General features: G+C 47.2%; 1 protein-coding gene across 1 annotated transcript in view; it reads right to left on the reverse strand.

Moving 5' to 3' along the window:
• itpr2 (inositol 1,4,5-trisphosphate receptor, type 2) overlaps positions 1 to 10,797 on the reverse strand; it is a 136,119-nt gene extending 125,322 nt beyond the window's left edge. The window contains exons 1-5 of the mRNA XM_087999698.1: positions 10,756 to 10,797; positions 8,296 to 8,385; positions 4,107 to 4,235; positions 3,892 to 4,014; positions 153 to 353 (exon numbers count right to left, since the gene is read on the reverse strand). Of these exons, the coding sequence (XP_087855824.1) occupies positions 153 to 353; positions 3,892 to 4,014; positions 4,107 to 4,199 (417 nt within the window). The 5' untranslated portion in view covers positions 4,200 to 4,235; positions 8,296 to 8,385; positions 10,756 to 10,797. The remainder of the gene's footprint in view (positions 1 to 152; positions 354 to 3,891; positions 4,015 to 4,106; positions 4,236 to 8,295; positions 8,386 to 10,755) is intronic.
• Between the last annotated feature and the right edge of the window lie 380 nt (positions 10,798 to 11,177).

Below are 11,177 nucleotides of genomic sequence, written 5' to 3' on the forward strand. Positions count from 1 at the left end.
CGAAAACCTCAGAATTATTTTGTCATCTCGGTTTTAAATGGGCCACCTCTTATTTTTAAAGGATGGAAGAAGCCAACAATGGCCGAAATCCCTTTGTGAAGTTCTCAGTACTGTAAGACATTTCATCCCCATACCTTGACCTTTTCCTTTACCTCAGTCATGACCATATCTTGACACTTCTTCACATACTTTCCATCCGCTTTGACAATGGTCTGTAAGAACTTCAGGTACAGCACGTGTCGACCGTGTGTCTCGATGCAGTGCACAAAGTGCTGGACCACCCTCTCGCTGATTTCATTGCAGAGGTGGTAGTTGTTTAGAAAAATGTGTCGCACAGTTTCGGCTTCCAGGAGCTGCAGGAACAGAACACGAACATTCACATCCGGAGCGTTAATGTTGCAAATACTGCGCCGATCGAGTGTGTGCGTATGTGCGGGTTGTGAGAACGAGTCGCGGATACTAACTGGGAAAAGGTTCGGACTCGGGAACAAGAGCTGTTACGGTGCAGTGACCATACCTGTGGCAGAACAGTTCCTTTGTCTTGTGTTAACAAACATGTGAAGGGCTTAACTTACCTTCCTGCTGAAGGGCTTTTGCCCGAAACATCGATTCTTCAGCTCCTCGGATGCTGCCTGACCTGCTGTGCTTTCCCAGCACCACTCTCTCAACTTAACCTACCTTTGTATAGCAAGAACTATAAACCCATGGGTTTAGGCAGAGATTGCAAGAGGGGAGGGGGACAATGCAGGGGGGAATTGGGAAGAGAGAGAAAGCTGTCTTAACACTATTCATGTCTTTAGAACGACCTCACACACTCCACAGGCAATCAAGTTGATTCAAAGTGCCGTCAGTATTTCAATGTAGGGAACTTTGCAGCAAATTGCTACACAGCTCCCACAAACAGTATTTAAATAAAATGATCAGATGAGCTATTTTAGTGCCATAGTTTTTATCATAAAGGAAGTTCTGATGGATAAATGTTACCTTGGTTTCACATTATATCAGAAAACTGAGACCTCAGGCACTGCAGTCCCTCAGTACTGCCCTGGAATCTCTGGTAACCGTCAGAATCACACAGGAAAGAGACCCTTCCATCCAACCAGTTCACACCGACCATGTTCCCAAAATAAACTAGTCCCACCTGTCTGCGCTTGACTCATAACCCACCAAACCTTTCCTAATCATGTACTTATCCAAAGGTCTTTTAAACGTTGTAATTGTACCTGCATCCACCACTTTTTCTGCAAGTTCACTCCACGTGAACCACCTTGTGTAAAAACAAGTTGCCCCTCCTGCCCTTTTTATATCTTTCTCCTCTCACCTTAAAAATGTGCCCCCTAACTTTTGAACTCCCCCACCCTTGGGAAAAGACCCTTGTTATTCACCCTATCGGTGCCCCTCCTGATTTTACAAACCTTGACTTGCCAACTTTAAGGGTACTTAAGCGGTCATTGGATAAACATTTGGATCAGAGTGGATGTTCTATGAATAAGGTCACCCCTCAGCCACATATGTTCCAGTGAAAAGAGTCCCAGCCTATCCAGCCTCTCTTTTTAACTCAAACCTTCCATTCCTGGCACCATCCTGGTAAATCTTTTCTGAACCCTCTCCAGTTTAGTAATATCCTAGCTGAAAATGTGTTGCTGGAAAAGCGCAGCAGGTCAGGCAGCATCCAGGGCACAGGAGAATCGACATAAGCCCTTCTTCAGGAATGAGGAAAGTTTGTCCAGCAGGCTAAGATAAAAGGTAGGGAGGAGGGACTTCGGGAAGGGGCGTCGGAAATGTGATAGGTGGAAAGAGGTCAAGGTGAGGGTGACAGGTCAGACTGGGGTGGGGGCGGAGAGGTCAGGAAGAAGATTGCAGGTTAGGAAGGCGGTGCTGAATTCGATGGATTTGACTGAGACAAGGTGGGGGGAGGGGAAATGAGGAAACTGGTGAAATCCGAGTTCATCCCTTGTGGTTGGAGGGTTCCTAGGCGGAAGATGAGGCGCTCTTCCTCCAAACGTCGTTTTGTTGTGGTCTGGCGATGGAGGAGTCCAAAGACCTGCATATCCTTGGTGGAGTGGGAGGGGGAGTTGAAATGTTGAGCCACAGGGTGGTTGGGTTGGTTGGTCCGGGTGTCCCAGAGGTGTCCTCTGAAACGCTCCGCAAGTAGCCGGCCTGTCTCCCCAATATAGAGGAGGCCACATCGGGTGCAGAGGATGCAATAGATGATGTGTGTGGAGGTGCAGGTGAATCTGTGGCGGATATGGAAGTTTCCTTTGGGGCCTTGGAGGGAGGTGAGGGGGGAGGTGTGGGCGCAAGTCTTGCACCTCCTGCGGTTGCAGGGGAAGGTGCCGGGAGTGGAGGTTGGGTTAGTGGGGGGTGTGGATCTGACGAGGGAGTCACGGAGGGAGTGGTCTTTACGGAATGCTGATAAGGGAGGGGAGGGAAATATATCCTTGGTGGTGGGGTCCGTTTGGAGGTGGCGGAAATGACGGCGGATGATGCACTGTACATGGAGATTGGTGGGGTGGTAGGTGAGGACCAGTGGGGTTCTGTCCTGGTGGCGGTTGGAGGGGCGGGGCTCAAGGGCGGAGGAGCGGGAAGTGAAAGAGATGCGGTGGAGGGCATCGTCGACCACGTCGGGGGGGGAAATTGCGGTCCTTGAAGAAGGAGGCCATCTGGGTTGTGCGTTTTTGGAACTGGTCCTCCTGGGAGCAGATGCGGCGGAGTCGAAGGAATTGGGAGAATGGGATGGCGTTTTTACAGGGGGCAGGGTGGGAGGAGGTGTAGTCCAGGTAGCTGTGGGAGTCGGTCGGTTTGTAGTAGATGTCCGTGTTGATTTGGTCGCCCGAGATAGAAATAGAAAGGTCGAGGAAGGGGAGGGAGGAATCTGAGACTGTCCAGGTGAATTTGAGGTCGGGGTGGAAGGTGTTGGTGAAGTGGATGAAACGCTACTTGCGGAGCGTTTCAGAGAACACCTCTGGGACACCCGGACCAACCAACCCAACCACCCTGTGGCTCAACATTTCAACTCCCCCTCCCACTCCACCAAGGATATGCAGGTCTTTGGACTCCTCCATCGCCAGACCACAACAAAACGACGGTTGGAGGAAGAGCACCTCATCTTCTGCCTAGGAAACCTCCAACCACAAGGGATGAACTCGGATTTCACCAGTTTCCTCATTTCCCCTCCCCCCACCTTGTCTCAGTCAAATCCATCGAATTCAGCATCGCCTTCCTAACCTGCAATCTTCTTCCTGACCTCTCCGCCCCCACCCCAGTCTGACCTATCACCCTCACCTTGATCTCTTTCCACCTATCACATTTCCGACGCCCCTCCCCCAAGTCCCTCCTCCCTACCTTTTATCTTAGCCTGCTGGACACACTTTCCTCAATCCTGAAGAAGGGCTTATGCCCGAAACGTCGATTCTCCTGTTCCCTGGATGCTGCCTGACCTGCTGTGCTTTTCCAGCAACACATTTTCAGCTCTGATCCCCAGCATCTGCAGACCTCACTTTCTCCTTAGTAATATCCTACTAAAACAGGGCAGGCAGAAGTGCACACAGTACTCTAGAAGAGGCCTCACCCACATTCTGTGCAATGCCAACATGACGTCCCAGCTGCTGTACTCAAACCTCTGAGCAATGGAGACAAGAGTGCTAAATGCCTCCTTAACGACCCTAATCTACCTGTGACTCAAGTTTCAAAGAACTGTATACCTGAAGTCTTTCAACTTTAAATGGAGGAAGTGGCAAAGACATGTGTAAAGTCATAAATAGATTTGCAATGCAAATCATTCAGGAACCTTAAGCAACGATATGACGGCACGACGATAGGGATACGACAGTGCAGCTACGTATACTGCGCTCATGATAACACACAAAGATGAGAAGGTCTGATACTCACACTGGGCGTAAGGAACAAGTTGAGGTGTTTATGGAGGAGGGCCTGATTCTGCGGATTTCCCGCACAGAAATTCTGCACAAAGCCATGGGCCAGGTTCATGATTTCGTTCATTTTGCTGTCCGTCTGCAGTCAAAAACGACATAAAATGGAAACGGGTGAGAATAAGGCCATCTCCTTTCCCCTTCACTGAAAGCCTATGCTGCCTGTTGAGTTACCTTCTCGTAGGGGATTTGGAGAAGGTCTAGCACGGCGGCGTGGGCTCCCATGTTCTTCAGCAAGCGTTGCTGCTGACTCCTGCTCCGCCTCATGCTCTGGACACACAGTTTACTGAGCCGGATCAAGATCTGGAAAAAGGAGAAACGCAGTGCCTGAGTGGTACTCAGTGTCCCGCAGACTGTCACAGCAACTACCACACATCACGTCAGCAAGTCTATTAAAGATCTCTCGCTCCAAGGCCTGACCAGATTACTCCCAGCTTTTCAAAGACCATAGATTACTCAGATCGGCAACACAGGCTGAGAATCACAGCATCATAGAGGGGTCACCCTGCAGAAGAGGCCATTTGGCCCATCATGTCACGACTGGCTTGTTAAATGTGCATCATGACTTACTGCCAATCACCTGACGTTTCTTCAAACCCTTGCAGACTGTTGCTATCCAAATAACCAGCCAGCGCCCCCTTGAATGTTTCTATTGGACCAGCCTCCACCATACTGCCAGGCAGTGCATTCCAGATCCTGACTACTCATTACGTGAGAAAAGGGTTTCCCACCCCCGCCACCTTGCTTCTTTTGCAGATCACTTTAAAGCCTGTGGTTCTTGATCCGTAATGATCAGGAACAATGTCTCCCTGGCCACCCTATTCAGGCCACTCATGATTTTGAAAAACAATCTATCAAGTGTCCCCTCAGCTGCCTTCTCTCCGTGGTAAACAGTCCCAACCTCTTCAATCTATCTTAACAGACAATCAACTTTTCAATGTATAATTTCAGATACATCACATTGTAAATTTTTTGCTATAAATTCTGTGTTACGATCGAGCCCTCCACTATCACCTGATGAAGGAGCGTCGCTCCGAAGGCTAGTGTGCTTCCAATTAAACCTGTTGGACTATAACCTGGTGTTGTGTGATTTTTAACAATCTATCCTCATCACTGAAGTTTCTCATTCCTGGAGCTGTTCTCACAAACTGCTCTGCTCACTGTCCAGTGCATTCACAGGTTTCCAATAATGTGGCACTCACCGCTTAAAACAAATACTCCAGCTGAGATCTAATAAGTGCCTTATATAGGTTTAACAACAGTCACCCCCTGCTCTTGTAGAAGTGACATTTATTTTAAAAATTTGTTAATTGGATGTGGACATCACTGGCTGGGCCAGCATTTATTGCCTGTTCCTATCTGCCCGTTGCTCAGAGGCAGGCACAGGAATTCCTTGAGGCCTGGCATTCCAACCGGAACTCCATTAACAAACACATCGATTTGGACTCCATCCTCCACCCTCTGAGAAGAGCAACTAGAAATAACATCACCCACCTTAAGAAACCAAGACCCATAAACAGAAAGCGGGACATAACACCAGCACTTCACCGATGATGTTACCTAGCATGGTGACGAAACATCTGAGAACAAACCTTCCAGCTCACCGAGCAAACTTACATTCAGAACCTCAACCTACAAATCTTCTTAAAAATCACTGTCTGTCTCTTGATCTGAATGGCTTATTAGGACCACTGCAGAGTGCAGTTAAGACCCCAAATGTAATGGGGTCTGGAGTCATGTGTAGGCCGCACCAGGTAAGGATGGCAGATTTCCTCCCCTAAAGGACATCAGTGAACCAGATGGGATGTCACAACAATCAACATGGTTGCCATTAGGTCAGTTTTATGATTCAAGGCCTTTACTGAATTCAGTTTTCACAATCTGCTGCAGTGGGTGTCGAACCCTTGTGTCCAGAACAATAAACTGGAGTTTGGGATTACCAGTCCAGTAACTTGCCTTGACAGAGACTGACAAAACATTGACTAGCCTGGATGGCAGCCTTGTTGATAGTCCAGTACAGAATGGGAAATAGGAGTTGACACAGGAGTTGAATAGACTAGGTATTAAGTACTTGGTGTCTTTCAGGAGCAATCAGTGTGTGGGGAATGGGCGATTGCTGGTGTGGGGTGTTACAGTGGGGTCAAGGCTATCACAGACTGCACACAAAGGCACTGACAGCAGAGCTGGAGCTTGCTTGACTACAGCAAGCGAGCTGGCTCAATTACATTTTTCAAACGCAGCGGGTTTTGACTTTGTGGTCGGTTGGGAGCTGGGTTGATAGAAAGCGAGGACTGCAGATGCTGGAGAGTCAGAGTGGAAAAGTGTGGTACTGGAAAAGCAGGTCAGACAGCAGCCCAGGAGCAGGAGAGTCCCAAACTCCAGTTTATTGTTCTGGGCAGAAGGGTTCGAAACCCACTGCGGCAGATTGTGAAATCTGAATTCAGTAAAGACCTTGAATCATAAAACTGACCTAATGGCAACCATGTTGATTGTTGTGACATCCCATCTGGTTAACTAATGTCCTTTAGGGAAGGAAATCTGCCATCCTTACCTGGTCCGGTCTACATGTGACTCCAGACCCCATTACATTTGGGGTCTTAACTGCGCTCTGCAGTGGTCCTAATAAGCCATTCAGATCAAGAGACAGTGATTTTTGGATAGTTTTGGGCATAAGCCCTTCATCAGGAATTTGGCGGAGGGAAGGAAGGGAGCTGAGAGGTAAGTGGGAGGATGGGGGTGGGGGTGAGGTACCTGGGAAGGCGATATGTAGATGCGGTGGGGGTGGGTGAGTGATGGTGATAGGTCAGAGAGGACGGTGGAGCGGATAGGTGGGAAGGAAGATGGACACGTAGGACAGTTCAAGATGGCACCGATCGTTGCTTTTGCACAGTACAGGAAGTAAGTGCTTTAACAGCAAACAAATGGCACACATGATGGGAGGTAACTGCCAGAACAAAACACACAGAAATCTTAGAATCCTAGAATCCCTACAGTTTGGAAAGAGCCATTTGGCCCATAGACTCTGCACTAACCTGCTGATGAGCATCCCACCCAGACCCAGCCCCTGACCCTATCCCCATAACACCACATTCACCATGGAATCCCCCTAACCTGAACACCTTTGGACTGCAATTTCACAGAGATTTCCTCCCTTATCAGAGTCGGATGTCACTCAGTCTTTCTGGAATCTCCCAGGATGTTATGTAAGTGCAGAGGGCCGTTGGCAGCATAATTCTCTGGACATTATCACATAAGGACCAGTTGTTTTTAATCCTGCTCATCATTGTCATATGTTACTGGGCCATACCAAGCAACAGAAAAAACAAGTTCAGCAGGTCAAGCAGTATCCGTGGAGGGAGTTAACACTCTGTTCCCTAAAACGCTTGAAATGATCTGATCTGCCTGCACTCCAGGCAAAACAAAACTTTTCACTGCTACCTAGGTACATGTGACAATAATAAATCAAATCAAAACGGGTCAGGTCAATGTCTCTCAACAAACTGATATAAAGGTCAGTGTTACCGATGGGATACAGCAGGAAGGACAAGGAATAGGAATAGGGAAGGAGAAACACAACAGAGCAATAATAAGGAAAAACAGCTGATCTCAAGTGATGGAACTCGACGTTATGGAGGCTGTGGTACCGAGTGCTGGAGAAGCTGGCTTAACCCTTTGTAGACAGATTCATCGGATGAATCAAATCACCTAGACTCGAAACGTTAGCTTGCTCTCTCTCCACGGATGTTGTCTAACCCGCTGTGATCTCCAGCATTTGTTATTTTTAAGACTGTTTCCAATGTATTTCATGATTTGGAGATGCCGGTGTTGGACTGGGGTGGACAAAGTTAAAAATCACCCAACACCAGGTTATAGTCCAACAGGTTTAATTGGAAGCACTAGCTTTCGGAGCGACACTCCTTCATCAGGTATTCTCCACAACCACCTGATGAAGGAGCGACACTTCGAAAGCTGGTGCTTCCAATTAAATCTGTTGGACTATAACCTGGTGTTGGGTGATTTTTTAACTCCGATGTATTTGTCCCACTGTCATTTGCTGCATGGCACTGAATCAGTCTTCCTGTCCATGTATATAAACATTTTAGGTTTAGTTTAAAAAAATAGTCTGATCCTGGCATTTTAGATACAATGCAGCAGTTAGTTCCTGGCACCTTGTATATAGGGGTTTAGATTCAAGGAATGCATGGCCTTCTTCTGGAAACTTCTGGAAAATGATCCAATGCCCTCAAATACCAGCACACAGCGCTTTTACAAGAGGGGACGGGTGATCTGGAGAGCTACCCTGGGAGTTGTATTTTGATTTTTGTGCAGTTACCAAGTAATACAGATGCCAAGATTTACGCACCTCTTTCACAACCCTGTAGTTGTTGCTGCTGTTGCTGTCAATTTGTGGTTTCTTGTTGCCATCTTGCACAGGGCTCAGAATTCCAGGATCCTTCAAAAACGGAAACAGGAAAAGGAAAATTAGAGACAGGAGTTATTACACCAAGAAAGATTAAATGTTAAATCTACTGCCTCAGGAAAATTACATTTTTTTCTATTAACCAGGAGTCCAACAGGATCTTGATCAGATGAGCCAATGGGCTGAGGAGCAGCAGATAGAGCTTAGTTCAGATAAATGCGAGGTGTTGCATTTTGGTATGACAAACTAGGGCTTAATAGTTGGGTACCGGGTAAAGAGACCAAGGGGTAGCTCTTTGGAAGTGGTGCTGCAGGTAAACAGGGTGAAGAAGAAAGTCTTGATACACCTGCCCTTATTGGTCAGAGCACTGAGTAAAGGAGTTGGGATGTTGTGTTGTGGCTGCACTGGACATTGGTAAGGCCACTTGGAGGGACTGGGTACTAATCTGGTTACCACGCTATAGGTAGGATACGATTAAATTGGAAAGGGCCCAGAAATGATTCACAAGGATGTTACTGGGTTTGAATTATAAGACGAGGTTGGATTGTCCTGGGACTTTTTCCCTTTGGAGTTTGCGAGGTTGAGGGGGTGACCTTATAGAAGTTTGCAAGTTCATGGGGGGGGTGGGGCATAGATAAAGGGGAGCGGTCAAGGTCTTTTCCATAGGGTAGAGGAGTTCAAACCTACAGGGCATGGATTTAAGGTGAGGGGGGAAAAGATTTAAAAAGGGACTAGAGGGACACTCCCCAGCATCTGGGAGCTACTTCTCTGGAAAAAGTGACATGTACATGTTTTTTTCTCAAAAAACAGAAAACACACTGGAATGACGTTTATAGCAATGACTGAGGGGCAAAGCATGGTCCCCACTCCACCTCTCAGAGCAGTTTGATGGGGGACTAGATGACTATCAACAATGGAACTAAGAGGCGTCAAGCAGACAGGATGTGGTGCACATTTCAGTTCAGAAAGCATCAAGCAGGGGGCACAATTCTGGCTACACCGTGTCATTCATTCATGAGAGGAGGGCATTGCTGGCTGGACCAGCATCTCTTGCCCATCCCTAATTGCCCAGAGGACAGTTAAGAGTCAACCACATTGCTGTGGGTCTGGAATCACATGGTGGCCAGACGCCTTCCTGAGAGAACATTAGTGACCCAGATGGGTTTTTCCAATAATTGGCAATGGATTCACTGTCATCATTAGATTCTTAATTCCAGATTTTTAAAAAAATTAATTAAAATTCCACCCTTGGCAATGATGCGATTCAAACTCTGGTCCTTGGAACATTATTTGGGATCTCTACATTAACAGCCCAGTGATAATACCACCACTCCATTGCCATCCCATGAAGTCCAAACTTCTCCCTCAGACACGCCCACTGGAAAAGTGTTTCTTTTTCTCACTCCATTTTGTCTGCGAATTGCTTAACTCAAAAATTTGAGACACTCTAATCTTTCAAGGAACATGGGAGTCACCGGCTGGGCCAACCCAAATTACCCAGAAGGCAGTGGTGAGCTGCCTTCTTGAACCGCTGCAGTCCCTGGGCAATTAGTAGAAGTGCTTCTGAAACGAATGCACCAGCACCAGTTGATGACGACAGACAATTAATTGCCAAACCTTGTTTGCATGTTAAACCAGAGGGGCTGCTCTGATTGGTCAGGGGATTACATTGAGAACTGAACCAGCGAATGGCTATTTGACAAAGAGTCAGTTAGACTCGAAACGTCAGCTCTTTTCCCTCTTTACAGATGCTGCCAGACCTGCTGAGATTTTCCAGCATTTTCTCTTTTGGTGGCAGCGAATGGCTATTTTGTTGACTTGAAACAGGTGTAGAGCAAAGGAAACAACGACTGTGTTAACAGGTGTAGCTTCGAGGTCAGGAAAGCAGACTGCAGTGTAAGCCTGACTGACAATCACAAGGAGGTTGCATAACTACCCACACACTGGGGGTTATTGAGCAAATGCTGTCCATTTGATGATCACATCAACCGTTGGATATTGTGTTGTGTCTTTTACAAGGGCAGGCTGGTTAGGTGCTTTCAATAGCTTGAAGTCTCCCTGAAGACCTGAAAAATGAGTCCAATTGATATGAACTTGCACTGGTAATGAATTAATCCTAGAGAGATGTGCCAATTGTGGGGTCAGGGGCTTGTTTCCAGAACAATTTGTTCCTTGAGGTGAAGGACCAAAGGTATAAGTTAGGCTTATCACCTACAGATAGTTTATATCTTTGTCAGCATTCATGCTGAAAGGTTCAAGTCTTCCATTAGTGCAAAGATCATCGAAGCATAGTGTGAGCTTAACGTTTTTAAGACATTTTGCGCTGGTGACACCAATTTGAGGTAAATCACATTGGAAAACCAGGACCCAAGGGGAAAGCCCAGGGGTTTAACCTCCACACACCTCAGCTTTCGCATCATCTGCTCCTTCAGTTTGGGTCTCACTGCTGCCGTAACTTCCTCGCTTTTCCACCCAGAGTTCGGATTTCTCCACCGTTAACCGCAGCAAGTCCAGGTCTGCTTTAATTTGCTTGTAATTGTCCACATCCTGAGAGGAGACCAGCAACTGGACCTGGAACATGAGCAAGAGGGGAAAGAAAACCCAACAGTCATGTACGGGAGCTGGTTAAAATCCCCATTTCTTTATATTTTGAAGAAAAAGGGAAAGGGCAGCTTTTGCACAGTGAAGCGTTCCTGGACAGTTACAAATCTTCCACCCTCCACACACATGAATCCAACCAAATTTCAGTTGAATCCACACCAGGGACTTTGGTGACACCATCCTGTCACCCCTCACAATCTCATCCTCAAGTTCAAACCTCTCCT

The sequence above is a fragment of the Chiloscyllium plagiosum genome, unplaced genomic scaffold, assembly GCF_037043375.1.
Source record: "Chiloscyllium plagiosum isolate Xiang-an unplaced genomic scaffold, Cpla_swu_hap1 HiC_scaffold_23, whole genome shotgun sequence".
Taxonomy (NCBI): Eukaryota; Metazoa; Chordata; class Chondrichthyes; order Orectolobiformes; family Hemiscylliidae; genus Chiloscyllium; species Chiloscyllium plagiosum.